General features: G+C 49.5%; 2 protein-coding genes across 4 annotated transcripts in view; both read right to left on the bottom strand.

Moving 5' to 3' along the window:
• The window catches only part of LOC104026949 (voltage-gated potassium channel subunit beta-1), an 84,592-nt gene extending 77,909 nt beyond the window's left edge, over positions 1-6,683 (bottom strand). For 2 of the 3 annotated variants that reach the window (XM_075715983.1, XM_075715987.1), the window contains exon 1: positions 6,412-6,683. In XM_075715983.1, the coding sequence (XP_075572098.1) occupies positions 6,412-6,683 (272 nt within the window). Of the gene's footprint in view, positions 1-2,686; positions 2,929-6,411 lie in introns of those variants that run through there. The other variant, XM_075715984.1, reaches the window with a different exon arrangement.
• Positions 6,684-21,763: 15,080 nt separating this feature from the next.
• Positions 21,764-24,744, bottom strand: part of GMPS (guanine monophosphate synthase) — a 31,381-nt gene continuing 28,400 nt past the window's right edge. Inside the window, exon 16 of the mRNA XM_075716146.1 lies at positions 21,764-23,224. Within this exon, the coding sequence (XP_075572261.1) occupies positions 23,123-23,224 (102 nt within the window). The 3' untranslated portion in view covers positions 21,764-23,122. The remainder of the gene's footprint in view (positions 23,225-24,744) is intronic.

The raw sequence follows: 24,744 nt of genomic DNA, 5'->3' as shown, positions 1-24,744 counted from the left end.
CTCCGCACAGCCCTCTCCCCTGCAGACGTCCTCTTCCTCCTGGATATATGCGAAACCCAGTATGTTACGGCTGTTTCTGTCAGCCGTGAAATACGCACATACTTAAAATTAAGCATATGCTTGAATCCATCAGCTTCAGGAGAAGTTGAGTGCATGCTTTATTTTACCATGACTAAAGGCTCTGATGAATGAAGACCGCCCCGTTTTATAAGCCGAGCAACAGAGAGGTGCACAGAGCAATTTGCAGGGAGCCCGCGCTAGAGCTGAGCGTGCAACCGCAGCCCTTGGCACCGGGCACAGCCCCAAGGCCAGCACCAACCGCCCCAGGAGCGCACGACACTCGCAGAATCTCTCATTAATTACGTTTTTCTGTGACTTAAAAACTCAGTCTCCAGTGCATCCGGGGATCCATGCCCACAGTTTTCTCCCCAACCTCTTTGCAGGTTTTCTCCTCCAGGCTGGGCACGTTTTCTGTGCAGCAGCAAGTAGGGATGACCATTGCTGTCGAGTTTGGAGCAATGCATTTTTGACTCGGCAGCAGCCAGGTTCAGTATCAGGGAGGTGTCCGTACATCAGGGCGGTCTGCAGGATCGTCTCCTGTGGAGGAACCTTTGGACACCGGATCCTACCTGCTTAATGGGAACACTGCGGGACTGCAACATTACTTGTGCTTCTCGGCGAGGGCACAGCGAGTGTTAAACTACGTCTGCAGTGGACCGACACCATCGGAAGCGCAGAATTAGCAGAGAAAGAAGATAAATGGGAATTTTCGTGTGCGTACTAACACCAACTGTTTCAAACACAGCTGCCACATGGGATTAGGATCGTCAGAAGGGGAGCAAAAGAATTTCTCATTAGAAGGGAGGCAAGCTTCCAGATCCGAAAAATGCAGTTAATCAGAGTATCTCGCTGGGGGACAGCATCGCTCCTGCTAACCCAGAGTGATGCCAGGGATTACTTCTATCATAGCTCTGCTCAACGTGGCATCCCTGGGATGCCATTCCATTGCCTTTGGACATTTTCCCTTTCCATCACTCAAACACTGTGGGCTCAGTTCTCTACTTATTTACATCGGCTTTCAAGGCTGTGTAACCCCAACTTGCACCAAGGATTGCCAGCCGGCGCTGGCAGAGCAGAGGTACAAAGCCCTTTCCCATTTCTTCTGATGCTGGGTCCAAAGCACTTCCAGATTTCCCCAGCCAGCAGCTAAAGCTGTGACACAACTGTGCTGTTTCTACAAAAATAGTAAACACCTTGTCTTATTTGAATTTCAAGCTCAGACCGGCCATGGGCAAACGTCAATCTCTTGGGAAAGCAAATATTTTGAAGAAAATGGTATTAGAAGCTGTCAGGGTTCAGCCCCAGGCAGCAGCTCAGCACCACGCAGCCGCTCGCTCACTGCCCCTGCCCCGATGGGATGGGGGAGAGAATCGGAGGAGTGAGAGTGAGAAACACTCCTGGGCTGAGATAAGAACAGTTTCATAATTGAAATAAGGTAAAATGATAATAATAATAATAATAATAATAATAATAATAATAATAATAATAATAATAATAATAATATAATAATGATAATAACAATAATGATATCCAAAGCAAGTGATGCCCAATGCAGTTGCTCACCACCCGCCGACCGATGCCCAGCCAGTTCCCCAGCAGCGATCGCTGCTCCCCGGCCAACCCCCCCAGTTCCCATACTGCCCATGATGCCGTATGGTATGGAATGGCCCTTGGGCCAGTTGGGATCAACTGTCCTGGCTGTGCCCCCTCCCAGCTTCTTGTGCCCCTGGCAGAGCAGGGGAAGCTGCAAAGTCCTTGACTGGCATGAGCAGCGCTGAGCAACACCTAAACCATCAGCGTGTGATCAGCGTTATTCTCATCCTAAATCCAAACCACAGCACTGTGCCCACTGCTAGGGAGAAAATTAACTCTATCCCAGCCGAAACCAGGACAGAAGCACAGAGAATGTATCTACTTTCCATATGGGAAGTCATCCTTTTAAAACGAATCTCTTTTGAAACAAAACAAAATGACAACTGGCAGACTAAGCACACCAATGTCTTCTTCACCCATCGTCCCCCAGCCTACACCCTCTTTCCCCAGGCTGTCCCAGCTCCCTGCATGGACGAGGTCCTCTCCTTTGCATGCTCTTTCTAACACACAAGGCATGTATTTCACAGCTTGAACCCAGCCAGACTCTGGTTCTTGGGCTTTCAGTGTATTTGCTCCAGTTTTAGGGCAGAGCAGGGACAGACATTACATCGAAGCAGCAGCTGCAGACAGAACACCTCTATTCTCCATGCTTTCTGTTTTGCTGTTCAGCCATTACCCTTTTAATGCACATAAATAAATGAGTTTTCATTAAAACATCAGGAAGAGTGAAATACTTTTACCCAAATTTGAAAGAGGCAGTTCAGTAGACGGACACAAACACCTATTGTTGGAAGAGAAAGATTCCAAGTTTTAAGAGACTAGGTCACACGCATTTAGCTTTGCTCAAAGTCGTGCTAATTCTTCATGGTGCTCAGAAGGAGAAGAAAAGCTACTAAAGCGGACAACATCTTCAGACTCCACAAGCCTGCCTGAAGGTGCGCACAGGTTGCTCAGGCAAGTTTCCTGTAGCTTTAGCTGTTTGCCACCGAAGAGCCAGCCACCAAGTACCCCAGCAAGGGACATGCAGCAGTACCTGTACTTCATTCCCGTCTCGGCTCGGACGGTCTCTTGCAGCGACAGCCCATGCAGGTGCAGGAACTTCTCCAGCTGCTTCAGCTCGGCAGCGCGGCTCAGCTTCCCCAGCCAGCCCGCGGCGGGAGGGCAGGCTCTGGGGACCACGCTTTGCTTTTTACCTTTCAGGAGCGCTTCGCTCGGCTTCTGCAGGCTTGGCTTGGGGGGTGGGATATCCGCACAGGTGGGCTTGTACAAATGCATGGTCCACACGCGGAGCTGCAAAGAGACCCTCAATGCCCAGCAGATGCTGGGGTGGGGGGTCCTCAGGAGCTTCCACCCTACAGCCTGCTGAGAGGAGAGCCCAGTGCCATCACTCCCACCAGTACAATTGGGTACGAGCTGGGTTGTGTTGCCCAAGAGGACCACGGGACTACAGAGCGGAATTTTTCTCCCAGCCATCCTTTATGTTATTGCAACTGGCTCATTTTAATTGGTGCCCAGGATGGATCCTGGCCAAGATCAGCAGTCTCGTTCATCTGCTAAAACCTATAATGGTCAAGTACTCCAAGGGGCAAGGACTGCCAGTGGGAATAGAACACCGACCCCGTTTCCCAGGTCTTATATTTAGACAATAAGAAATATTTGTTTGGGATTCACGCCAAGGCAAATAAACACAAACCAAATATTCTCACAGAGTTTATTTCAGGCCTTGGCCTGGACAGATGAATGCCGCAAGCATCTCTTATGCAAGTCATTAAATTGTTTTGTTTCCTCATCATCCATTGTAAACTCCCACAGCTCAGGTTACCCGGTCTGTAAACTTCCCCAGTATCTGCAGCCTCCTGGGGCTTCAACAATTAATTAGAAAACAAAGGCTATGGAGCAGTCAAACACCAAGAAGGAAAAAATAACCTAAAAACAAACAGACAAGGGAAATACTTGAGGAAGGAATGAGCTATGGGCATCAGAGCCAGGGAAGGGAAGGAGCACCAGCTTTCGGGAGGCTGCGTGCCCCCGCAGGAGACCGTGTGTGGGTGGAGAGGGGCTGTGGGAGGGGAGCCAGCAAAGCCCCCGAGATGCCACCAGCCGCTACAAAACCTCCAGCTCCACAGAAGCAGGCACTCTCGGCACGGGGCAGCAGGCGAGGACACAGGTACACACCTGAGTGCTATGCCTAAAAATAAATGTACCAAACCAACAAAGAGTTATTTCACCAGCGCTAAATAGCAAACAAAAAGTCTCTGGTTCTCAGGGTCTTCATCCCTGAGGGGTGATAGGAGAAAGAGCACAGGTTTTGCTGTATCACCAAAGCCAGCGTGTGATGGCACCCCGTGCCCTCCAATCAAGATAATTTCCATCAGGACCGCGGTAACATTTTCTGGCCAACACCAGCGAACAAATCATGACAACATAGGATACACACCATGGAGGCAGATTTCTGAGGCTCTTCTATTTTAAAAACTCAACCCGTTTCCTGACTGTCATTTCAATCCCAAATACATTGGAAAAAAAAGTCAAATAATCAAGTGATGGATGTATCATGAACTTAAGTAATCCTTAAGTCTTCCAAAGCAGATAAACAAAGACTGATCCCAAACCCAGAACATATTTTAAAAGATTATAATTCAATGTCACAGAGGGGAGTTTGGCATGGACATTTGGATTACCCGGTTATTCCTTCTCTGCAACTGTTGTGTCAGGGCCCTGAGGGCACCAATGGAGCTTCACGTCCCCGATCTCGGGGCTGGGGGGGTGGGAGGGGTCCTGGCCGCCCCAGCCCCGTGGTACCCTGACACCCTGCTGCCCAAAGACTCCCGTTTTGGGGGGATCCTGCTCTCACGGTGCTGACCGAGCTGAACCATCAACGGTGGGGTGCAGGTGACACTTTCAAGCTCTACTCCTTGCCACACGAGTACGCTCAGTGGAGGGAAGCGTGCCCGGGGACTGCAGCCATGCCTGCCTCGTAGGAAATGTATTTTTCTCTCCCGGCAGCGTAACACCGAGGGCTGTGATCTCTCCTGCAGCTGCCTTGCAGCAGGCGTGGACAGGTCTGCAGCAACACGCTTTATCCGAGCACAGTTCGTCCAGCTGGAACTCCTGACTTCTCCCTTTATTCGCTCTCATGCCTGGCTCCTCAAATAAATCCCCCTTTTGTTTTACCTCCTGTCAGATCCAGCTTTCTGCTCATCTGTAACGCAAGATGAACCAATGGCAAAGAAATATTTCCACGAGCTCTTCTGAATTTTTTTTAGACATAGGAGTTTCACTGATCTGGAGTTTTAGGGGGTTGAACAGACCAGCAGCTTTAGAAACTTTGCTTTCTCAAAAGTTAGTCCCCAGTGCTTTGCTTTTACAGCATCGTTTAAGAGCACAGGTGCCTGCCGGCGGGCTGATGTGGCCAGTGAGCACTGTGCCCAAGAAATTGCTCGGTCAGTCTACAGACCTGCTCGTATGCCCTTCACCGTGCTTGTTAGACATTTCATAGAATCGTTTAGGTTGGAAAAGACCTTGAAGATCATCCAGTCCAACCATTGACCTAACACTACCAAGTCCATACTAAACCAATTAAGGGGAGACTAAACCATGTCCCCAAGTGCCACCTCTGCCCATTTTTTGAACCCCTCCAGGGATGGGGACTCCACCACCTCTCTGGGCAGCCTGTTCCAATGCTTGGCCACCCTTTCCGTGAAGAAATTTTTCCTAATATCCAATCTAAACCTCCCCTGCACTCAATATCTACTTGCTCCATCTCTCATAGTTTTATCTTGTTTTCCTTTCAGCTATCCTGTTTCTAATTTTTATTCGAGTGACATTTTTATTTGTTTCTAATCCCAGCATGTCTGCAAGGTCTCGGTTTGTGCCAGGCACTGCAGGCATCCCCCTTCTGTCCGGGATTAGGGAAGATCTCACCCGACCTCTCAGCTGAAATCCCCGCTGGTACCGATGCAGTTGTGTAGAGCTGGGCAAAACACTGAAAACCCTTTGGAAGTAGCCCTGTCCCTCGAGGTGAATTCAATATACAGCCTCCCTGTGCCGGTCCCCGAAAGCACCCGAGCGAGCACAGCCGCCCTGTCCCCGCGGTGCTGCTGTTCGGGGCCGGCGGGACTGAGGCAGCGACGCCAGGCGATGCATATTTAGGTTCCTATTTCATTAAGGGTCTTACCCGGCACAGGAGATTAGAGAGTCGCACGTCTAATTTCCACTAATACCAAGATACCCTTATATTTTTTTTTTTTAAAGGAGCAAGATGAGATACTGGAGGCTGCGACTTTTAAGATTGGTGGAATTAGAAATTCAGCAGCTGCAGGTTTCCCCTCCCGAGTGGCTTTTTCACCACCGCCGCTGCCCAGGGAGGGAAGGGGGAGACGGGGACCCGAGGCCAGCAGCACCCAGCAAAGCCTCTCCTGCCATTTTCTCCTGTCACCCTCACAGTCCCTGCACAACAGCAGCAACTTTTCAACAAAATTCCAACGAAACTACAGTCACTTGGACAAAACGGACAAAAATAAAGCTGAATAACCACATGCAGTTTGTGCCGAAGAAGTTACGGAAACTAAGAAACAAGTTCGCAGAATTTTCAGCTCTGTAACACGCATCCGTTGTGGTGCAGGAAAAAAAACCAAACCAACCCCGAATAATCGGAAAAGTCAGACTCATAAAGCCAAAAAGCTTTCTATTATCATCATCATCATCATTTCCTGGAGCGCAAATTGCTCCCGCCTGAAGAGCCAGCGGGGTACGTACCTGTGGGGCATGCCGGTGGTGTAGGCGATGGTGTACTCGTGGGAGAGCTCGCAGACCCGCAGGTACCAGTTCATCTCCAGCTCCCGCAGCAGAGCCAGCCGCCGGGCATGCTGCTGCGGCTGGCCGGCCCTGCCTCGGCCCTCCTTCCCACTTTCCGAGGAGCTCTTCAGGGCTCTCTCCCTGCTCCCCAGGGAAAGCACCGACTGCTTCCTCAGCTTCAGGGCTTCCTCGGCGTTTTTACTCCCCACGGTCCCCGTGCGTGCCGCCAGCATTTTGCGTCCTGCCTCGGCACGAAGGCAGCACCCCCCAGCACTAAGTCGCTGCCCTCAAGTCATTTAAACTGATTTTCAGCACGCACTTGCCTCCCTCTATAACCTCGTGTCGGCCACAAAGCTGTAATTAGATATGTGTCTGCGGAGCTTAACTAGAAAGAAGAGCTGCAACCTTCTCACGGAAACATCTGTAGCAGCTTCCCGCTTGCCGGTGGACTTCGTTTTGCAAGGAATAAGGAGGACAGTTCTCAAAAAAACCCCAACATACAAACACGTGCCAAGCAGCACACCTGAACTGGGCTTGTACAAAACAAGGTGTTTAGATGGACAGTAGCGGGGGAAAAAAAATGCTCGCTAAAGCTGTAAATGTTGGAGGGCTCCAGCCGGCGTAGGTGAAGTCACGCGTTTGCTCGCCTCGACAGCAAACCCGCAGCCGCGTGGGCTCGCCCGAGCAAATTGCAGCGCGGTTCCTGCCAGATGCGACCTCGGAGCATCAGCGGCTTCACCGGCCCGGCCGCATTAGAGCTGAGCCAGCCGGTCCATCCCTCCTCCTCCTCCTCCTCCTCCTCCTCCCATGTGCAGTGCTCCAGCTCCTCCAGTCACCCCATCTGGCAGGAACTTCCATTCTCCAAGGCATTTGTAGGAATTTGGGGATTTGATCACCCTTAAAATGAGAACAAAGTTACGACTTTTCCCGATTCACTTGTTTGCTGAGCAAACTGTGTTTTGGGAAAATGTAGGAAAGGAGCAGATACTAGATTTTAATTAATTTCCCTCTCTGGTTTGAAACGTAGAAGCTGATACGGAGATTACAGCACTAATCGCAGCAGCCACTTTAGAAGCACAAGCATAACCTTGTTTGGAGAGAAAGGCAGGCAAAGAGGAGAAAAAAACGTTTAAAGACAAGCAGGATTTTAAAGCCATTGCATTCAAAAGAAGAGTAGTCGCCCACCCGTGCCCTGGAGGTCTCTAGCCCAGTCTCCCACTCACAGCAGCTCCATCACCAGCTCTAGATGACTTTTTCCCACCCGAGCCTTGCAGACCCCCCAAGGCTGGAGACTCCCCCAGCCCTCGGGGCAGCCTCTTCCCACACTGCACAACGCTCAAAAGCTTTTCCCAACGTCCATCCCGAAGCTGCCAGGCTCCGAGCGGTGGCCGGTGTCCCCTGCCTTACCACCGGCCACTCCCCAGGAGAATTTGGATCCACCACCTTCCTCCCTCCCCTCCAGGCACTTCCAGACCACTGCTGGGTTCCCTCTCGGCCAGCCGGGACCAGTCCGGCTCTCACCACCCCTCCTGGACCTGGGTCCCTCCAGCCTCCGGCCACCCGGGCAACCTCCGCCGGGTCCCTGCCAGCCTTCGGGAGCCGGGGGCCTCCCGAGCTGGACACGGTCCCGGGTAAGGTCTGCTGGCCACGCTCCCCCGAGGAGCCCGGCGTGGGGATCGTCCCACTGCCAGCAACAGCACTCTGCTGGCTCACCGCGTTGCAGGATGTGCCCGCAATAGGAAAAAAAAAAAAAAAAAAAAAAAGCCCTTTTTAGGTGCTTTTTTAAGAAAGGAGTTCCGTACCCTTTGGGAAGTAGTCCTATAAAATTTAACTTCCACAGAAACTGCTGTTATCCAACCTATTTAGCAGAGATGGCGCTAAAATGTTCTCTGGAAATTTTGCAAAACTCTAGAAGAATGGCTCAAAAATTGAAGTCATTAACAAATTCTGTGTCTGTTTGTCCTGGTTTCGGCTGGGATAGAGTTAATTTTCTTCCTAGCAGCAGGCACAGTGCTGTGGTTTGGATTTAGTAGGAGAAGAATGTTGATAACATGCTGATGTTTTTAGTTGTTGCTGAGTACTGCTTATGCCAGGCAAGGACTTTTTCAGCTTCCCATGCTCTGCCAGGGGCACAAGAAGCTGGGAGGGGGCACAGCCAGGAGAGTTGATCCCAACTGCCCCAAGGGCCATTCCATCCCATACGGCGTCATGGGCAGTATAGAAACTGGGGGGGTTGGCCGGGGAGCAGCGATTGCTGCTGGGAACTGGCTGGGCATCGGTCGGCGGGTGGTGAGCAATTGCATTGGGCATCACTTGCTTCGTGTATCATTATTATTATTATCATTATTATACTGTTACTATTATCATTACTATTTTACTTTATTTCAATTATTAAACTGTTCTTATCTCAGCCCAGGAGTGTTTCTCACTCTCACTCCTCCGATTCTCTCCCCCATCCCATCGGGGCAGGGGCAGTGAGCGAGCGGCTGCGTGGTGCTGAGCTCCTGCCTGGGGCTGAACCACAACACTGTTCTAAAACGTTACCTCATTTGTCATTAAGCTTTCTAGCGCTTCCCAAAAAGGAAAAGGTTTCCAGCAACTCCAGAAGCCTTATATCAACCCTGAGCAGCTGAAGTAATACATACTTATTGTACAGATACATAAGTTCAAGCCTTACAAGATTCTTCAAGTTCTTTCACTTGGAAGTTGGCTAACAAAAGCAAAATAAAGTTCTTAAACGGCCGTATAAAAGGCACATTGTGCTTACTCAGCCTTCCATGTTTATCATTTCCTTAACCACAGAAACTCCCCGTTGTTCCCGAAGACCTTAAGAGGTATCAGTCACCTTAGAAGTAAACTGAATTAAAAGCAGATGCTGACAATTTGTTCCTCTCTAAATGGAGCATTGTTGGTCGTGCAGCAGGCTATTGTGAGGGGAGATGTTCCCGTCACGTCCCATTTAGGTAGGTAACGCGATCGGATATGGTCTCTTGGATGATTTGATATTCTGGCAGGTAAGGAGACTCTGGCTCACCTTATAAAAAATGCAGCAAGATTGCTTTCCTGAAAGCAGAGCTAGCCAGCTGCCTTTAAATATTGATACCGCATTTCTGCGGCCGTATCGAAATACTCGGCTTCCTCAGCAGCTCGCCAAGCGAGGGTGAGCACGCCGTGCCGGAGCAGCACGAGTCCAGCCTGGCTCTCCGGGGCGGCTGCGGGCAGCCCTGGGGCATCTTGATTTAGCCTAGTCTACCCTTGATTGGCTTAGAGTAGACTTGGTAGTGTGGGTTAATGGTTGGACTGGATGATCTTAAAGGTCTTTTCCAACCTAAACGATTCTGTGATTCTATGATTCTATCTCCCGGAGGGGATGGGCGCTCTGCCCCGTGAGCACCGCATCCAGCCCCGCGAGCACCAGAAATCCTCTCCCATGTGGGTACTAACAGGCCAACATCCTTCTCGTCAATATGGCTAGACCAAGATGAGTCAGCCCCTATATTAGGGTCTAGAAGGGCAGCGGAGCTGGGGCAGGGTCTGGAGCGCAGGACTGGTGGGGAGCGGCTGAGGGAGCTGGGGGTGTTCAGCCTGGAGAAGAGGAGGCTGAGGGGAGACCTGATCGCTCTCTACAACTGCCTGACAGGAGGGGGCAGGGACAGGGGGTCAGTCCCTTCTCCCAAGTAGTGATAAGACAAGAGGAAATGGGCTCAAGCTGCACCAGGGGAGGTTCAGATTGGATATTGGGAGAAATTTCTTCACGGAAAGGGTGGCCAAGCATTGGAACAGGCTGCCCAGAGAGGTGGGGGAGTCCCCATCCCTGGAAGTGTTCAAAAAACGGGCAGAGGTGGCACTTGGGGACATGGTTCAGTCTGGTCTACCCTTGATTGGTTTAGTGTGGACTTGGTAGTGTAGATTAATGGTTGGACTGGATGACCTTAAAGGTCTTCTCCAACCTAAACGATTCGATGATTCTATTATTTCCCACATGAGGTCTGGTGATTAATCTCTAACCAGTTTCCTGCAGGGAAAGAGGGAGAAGGCAGCGCCGGGGGATGGCTCACCCCACACCCGCTGTGGGGCCGGGGGGTCCGGGACCGGGCTACAGTGCCCTGGTGAGTGAAGCTCCAAAGTGATCCCTGCTTGGGGCTGGGGCACTGCCTTCCTTTATTGCTTTTTCCAGGCAATCATTGCTTAAAGGAATAAGCTGCTCTGATTATAATTATGTATTTCTAACTTATTTGTACACAGTATAAGTGTATAAGAACACGTTTATGAGCTCTGTACTTGCCCCTTATTACAAGTTATAGCTTGTTATTAATACTCTTACTCCAGGCTTTGAGAATTCCTATAGCTCTTCTTAAAATGCTTTATAAAATTCAATTTTTATTCCAGCTGCTGTTGCTAGAGTTGGACAGACGATAGGGAAACCATCTCTGTGCTGCTCTCCGCAGAATCATCGAATCATAGAATCGTTCAGGTTGGAAAAGACCTTTAAGATCATCCAGTCCAACCATTGACCTAACCCTACCAAGTCCACCACTAAACCAATTACAGGTAGAGTAGCAATTTCATGTTTCCTGCCTTGGTGGCTGGATTAGTTTTAATGACAGTAAAACTGGGAATCACTAAGGTTGGGAAGGCCCTCTAAGATCATCAGCCCAACCATCAACCCAACACCCCCATGCCCACTAAACCATGTCCCCAAGTGCCACCTCTGCCCGTTTTTTGAACCCCTCCAGGGATGGGGACTCCCCCACCTCTCTGGGCAGCCTGTTCCAATGCTTGGCCACTCTTTCCGTGAAGAAATTTCTCCCAGTATCCAATCTAAAGCACCCATACCTGCCAGCCGGGTCCCCCGTGCCCACCCCCGGGTCCCCAGCCACAGCACGGCCCCCACCGAGTCCCTTGCCGCCCCGCGGGTGGGTTAATCTCTCCGCTGCCGAGCGTAATGCCCTGCACTTATCTGTATTAAACGCACAATCCCGAGCTGTCTGGAGCAAAGGGAGGTTATAGCAATAACAAGAAGTGCAGAGGTACAGAGTAGCCATTAAAAAAAAACCCAAACAATATAGTTTACATTGCAGTTTTAAAGGAGAATGTTCCTGTAATACCAAGCCTCACCACCTCCAGGATCAGAACATGGGTTTAATACATTTTTCTCTGGCTCCGACACCGTTTTAGTCAAACTTCCTATTTTTCAGATGTAAATAAGAGAAGCGCTTCGAAAAACCTCCCTTAGATGTTTTCTGCTCAGAAAAGCATCAGGTTCCCATGATGAATTAGCACACTTCACACAACTTGCATTTTTAAATTTTCTTTAAAAATCTTTTAAGCAGTTTTCTGCCAGGATGTGCATTTCAGTTAAATCTGTGTGCTGGTCGACAAGCGCCTCACAACGCTACACAAGGAAAGTCTGTCCTGATCTTCTTCACAATACATTTATTTTGCCTCATTCCAAACTAAAGGAAGGCAGGATGCGAATTCTGACCCAGTAATTCTCCAGCAATTCCACTACAACTCATTTAAAATTCATCCTCTTTCAAAACGATCTTAAAATCCACCCTAGCTTCTCAGATTCCACGCCAGCCTCTTAAAAAAAGTATTGCCCAGAATTTTTCATATATATATATATATATTCACCTAAAATCTATTTGCATACAGACACAGCTCATCTCAAGCAGGACAAATCAGCAGCAGTTGGAACCTGGAGTTCTTATAATTAATATAGTTATTATACTATTGTTATAATAATATTAAAATATTATTATAATATAATAATATTATTATAATATTAATAAGACCTGGAAGGTCTTATTTAGAGGGTTTTTTTAAGCAGAAAAACACAAGCCTTACGCATGTGCAGATTGAGTTGGAAAATATCGGTAAGAGATATCTAAGTAAACATATAGATTTCGTCCCGCAGGAGCACAGTAATTTCCAAATGCCCGACCCAATTAGCGAGAGTCGAAATGATAGCCTTTAGGCTGGCAGCGCTCCTGCTCCGCACTGCCTTCTACTTACGGTAATTGAAACCCCATCAGGGAAAGAGTCATCCAGGTACTTAATTGGTTTTAAGTGGTTCGCCCTGCTCCGACAGCATTCAGATGTCGTGACTTACCAACAGCACGAGCGGGGAGAGCCTCGACTCCCTCCCGCGCCGCTGGGCCAGCGGCAACCGGCTTTGCGCCCGGGACCGCTGCGTTTGCCCCGCTCCGGGTGCGGAGCGCCGCGCCGCTAAATTGCCGCAGCTCAGGCGTTACTGGGTGACCGGAGTTAGATACAGCTGTGTACTTCAGGTCTGAAAGAGAAATCTCACCATGCAACACGTCACAAATTGGCGTTGCCGTATTGCCACGTATCCAGCCCTCTCCTGAGAGGAAGCACAGGATTGCGTCTCCCGGCTCGGGGGAGAGCCCCGAGTTTTGACGCGCTGCTCCCACCCAGAGAGCAGATTTACAGCTGTTGTCTCCTGGGGAAGGAGCATCTGGTTTCTCTGTGTTTCTCACACCTGCTGGCCAATCGTCCCCGGCACAAGGGGAACTGGAGGTGAGCTGCCTCCCCTTGGATTTCTCGCACGGGATACAAAGCCGGTGCCGTTAACAGAGCCGGGGACGGGCACTCCGGAGCGGTCCAAGCCAGCCCAACTCCTGCAATGAACTCTGTGAGCGTCGGGCACCGGCTGCCCGCAGATCCCCTGCTGATGCACGGGGAGAGCAGCTCCAGCCCCTGCAGACAAGCCGATCGCAGGTCGGCCACCAGACCCCCAACCAGCTGCGTTACCTATTTTGGACCCATTTGCTGACCAGCACAGGAGGGAGAGCAGGACTGCCCGCTCCGGCCACCGCCGTGCCCACCCTCGCCCGGGGCCGGTGCCAGGGCGGGCGTCTCAGCCGGCCCGCAGGCAATTACAGCCGCTTGCAATCTGCTGCTGTATTGCTGCGTGGCTGTGCCATCCCCATTTATTCCACCTGATTGAAGGACCACTGCAATTAAAAGTGGCAGAGGGTGAAAAGCGCTAGATTTCTTTCTGAAAAGGAGGCGGAGCGGCCGCGTGTTGCGGCATACCCCGTAAATCCCAAAGGCAGCCCCTTGGAAAGCTCCCAGCCGCCTCCTTGAAGGGCATAAGGGAGCTGGGCAACTCGGAGAGCACGGGAGCACGTTCAGCTTCGAGTGAGTCAGTCTGCCGAAATTAAAATACCGAAGTGGAAGTAGGCTCTCTTCAGCCTTTTATCTTCTCAGATAATTTTGAGCTATAATCTTGGAGCCAAATACCAGTCCTATCACACCCAAGCAAAAAGAAAAAATTCCTGGGTATGTTAATTAACATTTTTATTTTCCTGCATGCTGAGCCTTCAGTGAGATCACTGACGAGCGGCTCTTCTGGGTTTGCGATGGATTGCACCGAGAGCAACTAGTGATGGAGCAATCCATGAGTAGAAAGGGGAAGATTTCCCAAGGTCGAGCGGAATTCAGATGTTCAGACCCTTCCGGAGGCGAGCAGCTGCCCAGGGCAGGCAGGCGAGGGAGGTTGTGCCCAGCTCTGCTCTTGGACACGTGCGCCCGCCTTCGAAGCCTGACGATCCCCGGATCGTTCAGCATCTGCTTTCAAACAGTACAAAAAGGTGCAGAACCACCCACGTTGTTCTTGACTTTTCTGCATACATTTCAGGCGAAAAGGCTGATCCGCTTTAGTCGACAAGGTTTTGAGCGGTTAATTCCCTGCTGAGCAGCTTTAATGCTCCAAGCACGCATTTAAAATTCTTCCTGGACAGGTTTGTGTGCTTGGAGGATTGCGTTTGGTTTCCAGAGGTGGAGAGCCCCAGTCGGGGGTGTCAGAGAGCCCCGGCTCTGACCGTAAGCCAAAATCATGGGATGGACCGGACATGGGACATCGAGCTGCCACCTGCCCCCCAAAAACCATGGCCAGGAGCCCTGTCCCCACGCCTGCTCCTCCTGGTCCAGTGCTGCCGGAGCAGCACAACCAGCACATCCGTCGGAGAACCCGCCCGATGCTCTTGCGTTACCGTGGCAATCAGCGCTACAGAAGTGACTAAAAATAAACGCCGGCTCCGCAAAGCGCGAAAGATCGTCCGGAACCCAAACCCTGACTCCGCCACCTTCAAAGCCGGGTGTGTGTGGCCCGGGGCCCCGCTCAGCAGCCACCCCCCTTTGCACAGCGGGGACATTCCCCCCGTTCCCCTGCAAAATCAGCGTGGAGCGGCGAGCTCCCCGCCGCACAGGTACAGCGCTTGCTTCCCTCCCGGTCCACCACTGAGCTCTGCCACCGAGACTGCCTGGAGCTCCACAGGAGGAGGTGGACGGCTCTCCAGAGCCCTCGTGGGCTGCAGTCATCTAGAAAACCTTTTTTTTTTTTTTTTTAACTCCTCTAAACCCCTAAAAACCTGCTGATTCCCACTACATTCCCAACCTTCCGAGCAGCATCCCACCTCCATGCCAAGAAACCCGGACAGCTGGGCAAGCCCCAGGCAGATCAGACATGAAAAGATAAGCTGGGCACTTATTGCATGGCTTGTTGCACGTCACCTTGCCCAAACAATCACAAAATGAACCCATGGAGCAAGCTGCAATGCAGCGCCGAATCAGCAGGGTACACCTTAAAGCAGACCCAAGGGATAAAAAGCACACAAGAACGTAAGTCCTGGGCATAAAACCCGACATGTGAGCGCCTGTCCTGGTTTGGGCTGGGATAGAGTTAATTTTCTCCCTAGCAGCAGGCACAGCGCTGTGCTTTGGATTTAGGATGAGAAGAATGCTGATCACACGCTGATGGTTTAGGTGTTGCTCAGCGCTGCTTATGCCAGGCAAGGACTTTGCAGCTTCCCCTGCTCTGCCAGGGGCACAAGGAGCTGGGAGGGGGCACAGCCAGGAGAGTTGATCCCAACTGGCCCAAGGGCCATTCCATACCATACGGCGTCATGGGCAGTATGGAAACTGGGGGGGTTGGCCGGGGAGCAGCGATCGCTGCTCGGGGACTGGCTGGGCATCGGTCGGCGGGTGGTGAGCAACTGCATTGGGCATCACTTGCTTTGGATATCATTATTGTTATTATCATTACTCTTTTACTTTATTTCAATTATGAAACTGTTCTTATCTCAGCCCAGGAGTGTTTCTCACTCTCACTCCTCCGATTCTCTCCCCCATCCCATCGGGGCAGGGCAGTGAGCGATGGCTGCGTGGTGCTGAGCTGCTGCCTGGGGCTGAGCCCCAGCAGTGCCGCACGAACAAGAGCCACGGCACCGCCTCGGGTAGAGCTGCAGGACCAGGAGGCCACGGCGCAGAAACGCGCCGAGCTTCCCTTTCCCTTTGGCATCGCAGCTTTCCACTGCGGAAATAACAGCGCAGGGGCTCCGGTGTCCGTGGCCGGGTCACGGTCCCCACGAGCCCACGGTCGGATGGCAGCCCACGTCAGAGCGCGCTAAATTATGCACGGCAGCTTTGAATTATTTCTTCTTCATTAATGAAAGCATGCACGCACATACGTTGGCAAACGCCTTTTTGTGCAGAGCGGGTGAGCCCGGCCCCCCGGGGAGCAGCGGGGCCGGGGGCTCGGCCTGGGACAGCCTGCGGGACACGGACCCCAGCCCCACCCTGGGCACAGCCCCTCAGCTTCGTCACCCGCGACCAGACCCTGCAAGGGGCAGGAACTGTCTTTCTTTAATTAACGTTTCCCTTAATTAACACACCATTCAAACTCAGGCTGTCCATGAAGCTTATGCTTACCCCAGACCATTTTCCTATGGTTTTTCTTCACCCTACAAAATGTTTAAAAAGGAAGAAATTCTGCAAGCAGCTTTATATTGGCCTTTGTATCCCAAACCACCCTGGGGAAGGATCAACAAGAAAAACATCCCAGCTCTAAGGGGGCTCTTGAGCACACTTTTAAATCAATTGCATCCATAAAAAAGCAGCCTGTGGGAGTAACAGGGCGCAACGCGCAGCTAACGAGCCCGGCGCGAGGGCGCTTGCAGAGCCCCCGCAGCCGCGGCGGTGACGCGGGGAGCACCGAGAGCGGTGCCCTGCCTCCCCCAGCCAAAGCAGCCGCCGGGGACCGAATGATGGGCATCGCTCCCGCTCCCTCGTGCTGCAAACCTGCAGCCCATCCTCTGAAGGCACCGGCAAATTGGAATCATGGAATCACAGAGTGCTTTGGGTGGGAAGGGCCCTTCAGAGCCCACCCAGCCCAGCCCCTGCAGTGCCAGGGACAGCTTTAACCAGCCCAGGGTGCTCACAGCCCCGTCCAGCCTGGCCTGGGATGTTCCCAGGGATGGGGCCTCCATCACCTCTCCGGGCAACCCCTTCCAGCGCTTTAATTCCCACTGGACACCTCCATGATGCTTAGGGGAACAAAATCAACATTTCTGCATGGGGTGGGTTGCTTTGTTTGGTTTGGTTAGTTTTTTTTTTTTTTTCCCACCTGCCTGACCTTTATAAGTTTAGGATGTCATCTTTAAGGATTGCCTTTGCTATTTTCAAAACGCGCGCGGGCAAGCCCATGAAGGAATCGACAGCGCAGAAGCCAGCAGATGCATTCAAATGTTAACGCTATTCCATTTTATAATGAAGTCATTAAGTTACAGCACCGGTTCCATTTTCTGCACTTCATGTTCAGGCAATTAAAGAAACAGAAATAATCCTCTTCCTCGGCTGAGGTGCAGTTCACCTCCCGGCACTGCACTCCCACGGAAGTGGTTTATCCTCGGGACAGCGAGAGCGCTTTGTCTCAACTCCTCTTCTCTGATGAGATGCAGCAAATTCAACGGGAAATTAAATTCAAGAAGGAAGAGCCGCAATGTACTTCTAAGCCGATTTTTAGGTGGCGATGTGGAAGCGGTCTAGCTGTGACGCTGCGCTTCACCATCCCACTGTACTCCTTTACATACGGCTTGCTGCACATTTATGTGTGTCCTGGTTTGGGCTGGGCTAGAGTTAATTTTCTCCCTAGCAGCAGGCACAGTGCTGTGGTTTGGATTTAGGATGAGAATACCGCTGATCACACGCTGATGGTTTAGGTGTTGCTCAGCGCTGCTTATGCCAGGCAAGGACTTTGCAGCTTCCCCTGCTCTGCCAGGGGCACAAGGAGCTGGGAGGGGGCACAGCCAGGAGAGTTGATCCCAACTGCCCCAAGGGCCATTCCATACCATACGGCGTCATGGGCAGTATAGAAACTGGGGGGGTTGGCCGGGGAGCAGCGATCGCTGCTGGGGAACTGGCTGGGCATCGGTCGGCGGGTGGTGAGCAATTGCATTGGGCATCACTTGCTTTGGATATCACTATTATTATTATCATTATTATACTGTTATTATCATCATTACTATTCTACTGTATTTCAACTATTAAACTGTTCTTATCTCAGCCCAGGAGTGTTTCTCACTCTCACTCCTCCGATTCTCTCCCCCATCCCATCGGGGCAGGGCAGCGAGCGATGGCTGCGTGGTGCTGAGCTGCTGCCTGGGGCTGAGCCCCGACAATGTGTTAGCCCAGTGGGTTAAATGGCCTGTATCTCATTAAAGCCGGCTGCAAACTAGAGCATTGCACAAGCCTCCCCGCAATCTGCTTCTCATTCAGCAAGGAAACAAGCCAGAAAGCAGAGCAGCCCCACGGCAGCGCTGGGGACCCGCGGCCGCACGCCCCAGCAGCGGGCGACCCCGGCCCGAGCGACGCCCGGCGGCCAAGCTGCGGCCGGCACCGCGCAGCGACTCAGCCCACCTCAAATTCAAAGCTGTAAACCTCGCTTTGCAGCTGCGTTCGCTGTAAAATGCAAAAATGTTCCAACATCGAAGCTTTTTGTTCTATTACAAAGAACATTCCTGGACTGAGGTGAAGCAAGAGAGAGAGAAGAAGGATTCCTTTAAATAAAGCCAGCACAGGGCAAGAACGGCAGCCCCAGAAATAGGTGCCGTGCTATTTAAAGTGACTTAACTGATTCAACGTCACTAAAAAACTAATTTAAGTGTTTTACTCGGGCAACAAAACCAGGGGAAACTCCAACGCGCCATTGAGGGTGCCATGCTGCAGTGTGCAGGGCTGCAGGAACAGCCTGTGCTGAAGAGGTAAGCAACCTTCTAAACCTACAACAAAAAAAAAAAAAATCCAGTAATCGACATTCCTTTTGATTTTGTGAAGTTTCCGAAACAGCCTTTGTGGAAAATTACGGTTTTGTGAAAAACATTCTGGCTTCATTTCTGCACCCGTTCTCTCCCCGGCTGCTGTCGCGCTGCCAGGGGTTGCTCCCGCTAACTTGTTTGCTGCTGTAACACGGACCCCGAGCACCCCCACGCTCCCCGGGCGGACGTGGGGCTGCACCCAGAGCCGGCGGGACGCGCCAGTGGCACCGCTGGCGCTGAACCGGCAACTGGGAGGTGAGACCCGAGGAGCACCCCTGCTCCCCACCACCCAGAGCCCCGGGCTCCCCAGCCAGCGCCTGGCTCGAAGCCACCCCTGCTGCATCCCCAGCTCCCAAAGCACTTCGGGGTGATGCTCGGTCAAGACTCGCGTGCCCTCCTTACCTCGGATCCTTCCCGCTGCCTCTCCCGGCAGTCCCTCGACGCTCTCCTGGAAACGCACAGAGGGTTTTGCCCCAGGCTCCGTCGTTACCGAGCTACGGAAGAAAAACATGCAAAGTGAGATACGTGTTTTGAAGACCCCCCGCAGGAAGGCAATCCCTCCACAACCTGCACCAACGCCCGGCAGGCTCTGCGAGGCACGCGGGTCCCCGGCGCGGGGCGATGCTGCCGCTCCGGCTGCTGAGGCACAACGGGAGATGGAGCAGAGGGCTGCGGGCAGCGCTGCGGGCGCTCGGAAATACTGCCAGGGATCTGGATGAGAACAACTTGCTGTCGCACCCTTTGGGGGAAAAGGGTTTATTTACCTCGCGGATCAGCAAGTAGGTCGTAAGCAGTGGATCGATCAAACCCTGCTCCCACCGTGGCCCCCCCAGCCTCCGGCACAGCCCGAGCACGGGCGCTGCCCACGGAGCCAGAGCCGCCACGGCACTCGAGGCCAAATCGTTTATACCGAAATCACGGCTGCCACGTTTGTTTACTTTGGACCGTAGCTTAAGTGCTGCAAAAAAGGATCTTTAAGGAAGATAAATGACCGGTGCCCACTCGCGCTCTCCCCTGCAGATGACAGCAACTCCTTACGACTGCACACGCAGGTTTTGTTCATAACTACAATCTCAGCTGCCTTCTTTTTAGAGGGGAAATTTGCATGCAGTCTTGAAAGCCTACTGCTTAGGCTAAAAATAATTAAGCAGCAGCAGCGGCCTGCCACAAAGCCAACCGCAACCCCAACGCAACGAGGTGCGGGCGGGAGTTTCCCAGCAGACCCACCACCAGCACCCCGAGGGACAGCAGCTTTCCACGTGTAAGCCCTAAAAATTAAGCCACACCAACGTTCAAACATAATATTTTTATTTGTGGATAAAAATTAAGGCTCACAGTACTTTATCATTTCACAAGCAGAAAAATGTTAAAAATTGAGAATGGTGGGGAATGCCCCCAATACAAATTCCTCTAACTGCTGACATGTTTTACTGAAGACTCGAGGTGAACAATTGTACAGGGCAGCTACAGTTATTAGTTTGTAAACTAGGTGCTAAATATATATATTTTTTTTTTTTTAAGAAATGTGAACAGAGTATTAAGTTTCTCTCCACTTCTGGCTGTCCGATACACAGGGATTCCATAAAAACACTCAAGAACCGCTGGGATAACACCAACCTTCCTAAGAACAACCCACCACGTCTACAATGCATGGCACAGGTGTCAAACAGGGGGAAGCGAGCTAAAGATCACAAATTTCATTTCAATAAGACATTTTGATTATAGTGCAATAGTTTATGCCTAAAATTTTCAATAATCAACTTTCTGGCTTAAAAAAAAAACCCACCTAAACAAAAGTATGTTCCTAAGGAGCACAGGAATTGCTGTCAAGCTCCGTTTCGTTACAGACATGAAAGCAACCCAGGTGATTAAAACTTGGTAAAAGTGTATGTCAAACTTCAGTATACACATAGAATACAGGTATACGTCAAGCCTACAGTTAAGATGCAACTCAAAGGACTTCCAAGTGTGCAACATGCAGTGAGTAAAAGATTTCTGCCCAAGTATCCTGCAAGTTTGTGGTCCAGAGGTACAACAGTTCCCGTAACCCCCAAACCAAAGGGCATCACCATCACCACGCCAGTTTTTTTGTGAGTTACATCATAACTATGGGATTAGATACCGCAGATTTATTTACATGGAGACCAACTAAGTGTCTCAGTCAAAACTGAGAAAGGTTTGGGTTTAAGAGGTGCTCTATACTCTTTGCATTACTTTTTAGTAATTCCTATATTCTTTGCATTCATTACTTTTTAATAATTCCTATCCTCTTTGCATTACTTTTTAGTAATTCCTTCTGTTTTGCCTATTTGCTGTCAAGGTAACACAAACTGGCGGCGGCAGCAGCAAGAGCAAGCCTACTTACAATAAGCAACAACTGCTATGGCATTAAAAGGCTGAAGGATTTCTGCATCACACCAAAAAGATTCATCTTGTCCTTGCACCCTTTATGTCTGCGATACCAACACAGTACTGACAACAACCATCCTCAGCTGCTTCTGACAAAGTTAGCCATGATTTCATGAGGGAGCTTGCTTTTGAGATAAGCTACGAAGAAAATTTGTTTTCAACAGAACCCATGCCATAATGGATTCTGCCACAGCAAACACCAATTTACAGTGGTTTTGACCAACAGCTCTTACAGGTCACTGTCCAGCAATAAAAGAACATTCGCACTGATAATACTTCACTTACATCACAAAAAGCTCATCCAGAGGGCTCAAAGAGGTCGATGGATGTGGGTGAGAGTTACCACCCCCATTTTATAAGAGAGGCAACTGAGATATCGCTTAAGATCAATTTGCCCGGGCCACAGAACCTGCCAGGAGCAGGGCTGCGAGGGGGAGGCAGTCTTCCTGGCCACTGGTCTGCTGCTCTCCTGCACGCCCGTGTCCCCAAAGGGTTTCGACGAGCAGAGGGCTGTAATGCACCGTCTCCTTCCCCAAGCGAAAAACCACCACTCAGCGACACAAGCAAAAGAATAAATTTACACGTTAGCCATTTCCTATAAGCAGAAATTAAATTTCCATAATGCGTAGGCAGTAAATGTAAGAACAACAGGAAAATGTGTGCAATCAAAAGAACACAGAACAAACACTTCCAACCATTATTCCAGTTCACAAATCTATGCAGGTGGAAATACAAGTAGCTACAGCCATGAAACACTCCATGTTACTGAAGAGTTTAAAACAAGTATTTCACCCCCATAATACTACGGTAATCTCACAGCTGAATGAAATGCAACTGCTTAAATTAAAAAAAGGATTAAGAGGGATGAGCCTGGATACACAGTTATGGTTCCACCGGTGGAGGTACCCGGCAGGCACCCAGCAAGCTGCTCAGGTCAGAATTTAACCATCACTCCCACAGACAGCAATCGCAGGACACGCTCAAAATTCTCAGGGGGATGGAAATAGCTTTGCCTCAATACACCAGAAAAGCACAGGTGTCCAAAGTAACCGTCTCTCAAATTATTGCTTACTTAACTACATAAACAGCAGAATACAAATGACAGAAGGGATCTATACGGATTGGGTAAGTCACCTCCGATACCATGACTCCACACTAACGACTATAACGATCTTAAAGATCAAGCTAAGTACAATACATACAAAAAAAAAAATTCCTGCAATAGCAAACGCGTAGAAAATAAACTGTCATCAAGTATAACGAAACCACATCAGCAGCGGGCTGCGAAGGGACTGTTGCGCAAGCGTCTGAGGACAGAAACAGGATTTGCAGATCCAGTAGCTCTGGTGCAACAGCTTTCCAAACTTCACTCCCATTTTTACGCTTCTATCAGAGTTCCCAGAAGCACACAAAGACGCTTCGCTGTCTGGAATCTGACATCGCATACATGCGGCGAGTGCATGCCAAGGATTAGCCTGCGTGTACACGTCTGTTACCAACACGCGCGCCTACCGAGCAATGCGAGAGGGAGCAAGCACAGAAAGACAGACAGGGCATCTCATTGTATTTTAGCATTACTCTCTTGCAGCTCAACGTTATTGCCATGGGCTAATACGGCAAACAATATAGAACAGGCTTAACAGCATACAACAGATACACAGTAATTCCACAACTCAACGGTACCCACTACTCCATTTGGCAAAATATTTATTTATAATAAATCCGTTCAAAACCAGTTGGTCACAAAGAATTCATTTTACATTTTTAGGCTGTAACAATGCTTTTGGTAGAAGTAAATAAACTGTCTCTTTTTACACAGTGTACAAAAACAAAGAGACGTTGAAATGACAGTTAACAATAAAACACATGAAAACAGGAAGAATCGGTAAGACAAAGGCAAAAGCAATAGGAATCTGTCTGCGCACCAGCAATGCTGCCATGATTATTTACCCGTACAAATCCTCAGCCCCACTTAGTTATTATCCCCAGCACAGCTCTTAATTGCAGGTTTATGCTCCAGGAGAGGAATCTGATGCGATGTAGCAGCTCCAGTCACTCTTTCACAGTACTGCATGTCAACACTGGGAATGGTTTCTGATATGATTTAGACTGCACACAGTACTTTAATAGAAAAAAGTTAATTACTCCCACTCCGTAGTTCCTGGTGGCTTTGATGTCAAGTCATACATCACCCGAGAAATGCCAGGAATCTTCTTAATCTCTGCCACCATTTTTAACACAACCTATTGTGGAGGAAAAAAAAAAAATATCAGAAGAAAGCATGTAAAACAGACCTGATGAAAACTATCTGAGAAAAGCTCGAAAAAGGACAACTTTGTTCACACTAATTCTGTTATACACATGAGAGAAAGAGCCCTATAGCTATTAGCATATTTTACCACCAATTAAGAAATAAAATCAACTTAAAGAAAACCTCTAGCTTCATGGTATCTGCAGTTACATTTGGAACTTGCCAGTTTTTGGCACTGATAATAAACCAGGGTGTCGATCGCAATACACTTCCCTCAAGGCAGCAGCTCTTCAGTTTCAAAATTATTTCTTTAGAGTTCCGCAGGAACACATGCTGTTGTGTTACTATCAATCATTTTCAGACTTTTCTCAGACCATCATCTCCAGCTGAACCATCAAACACAAAGCAACAGCCTGAGCCAAACCCCTTTCAAAACAAAAAAGGGAGCTCTAAAGGTAAAAAAAAAAAAAAAAAACCCAGAAAGTGGCATCCAAAGGAAAGCGTTCCCATTGAGAGTTCTTTTCCAGAGTTCACAATCATGTTAGTAAAAGTATTCTAGATGAGAAATTGCTGGTCCTTACAAGTTCAGCTTCATTAAAAATCCCACAGTTCATAAGAACGCCGCTTACATGATGCGCTGCTTTATAGTGCAAACACAAATTAAACAATGCATTGCTCTCCATGGGAAAACACAGAAAATTTTTAATCAAGTGTGATTATTTTCCCCAGAAATACAGGTATTTTCCACAACCTCTACTATTTTGTTACCACATTATTACCTAGCCTTAAAGTGTCCACTTTACATTTTGAAGAATGTGGGCGGGGGCGATTTGGTTGTGGGTTTTGTGGTGTTTGGTTGTTTTGTTTGTGTGTTGGTTTTTTTTTTTTTAAACACAAACTTCAAGGTCAAGTGAATCCTCATTTTATATAATGGAATAGTTTACATGGTAACTTAACCTTGAATAATTTCTTTTTTAAATGGATAGGTTGCCTTAAAGTAGAAGACTTCAGTTACATACCATTACTAAACAATGCCTATATGCTTTTAAAATATGTTAAAAAAAAAGTCAATCCTGTTCTTCATCTACACTGCATTTCCAGAAAGACAAAGCAATTGAAACTGGACATGGATAAAGTTTCCCAGAAAAATATGCCTGAACTTGACTCCTAAATCCTTTTAGCAACCTAAACAGAAAACAGCACACTGAGGTGCTGAACAGCAGGTTCCAGTAAAATCAGAAGTGACGACCAAGGGCAATTCTGTAAGTCAGGACATTTCCAATTACTAATGCAAAAAATTAATTTCAGAGTCCCAGGAACGGCTGGGGTGTTCTTTCTTTTTTAATTGATGGTATTTTGGCTCAGCTCTGCCGGAAAGCCTTTAGCTTTGTCATACCCATCTGCCAGCTTCTCATTTCGTTACAGTTTTTTCCCACACCACCACCACCACATTCTTCCTAATGAATACTATGAAAGAGTCAAAAACAAATGGCAACAAAATCAAAGTCAAGG

The sequence above is a fragment of the Pelecanus crispus genome, chromosome 9 (genome assembly GCF_030463565.1).
Source record: "Pelecanus crispus isolate bPelCri1 chromosome 9, bPelCri1.pri, whole genome shotgun sequence".
In the NCBI taxonomy this organism is placed as follows: domain Eukaryota; kingdom Metazoa; phylum Chordata; class Aves; order Pelecaniformes; family Pelecanidae; genus Pelecanus; species Pelecanus crispus.
Note: the sequence above shows the minus strand (reverse complement) of the source record. Positions and strands in the feature narration are given on the sequence as shown.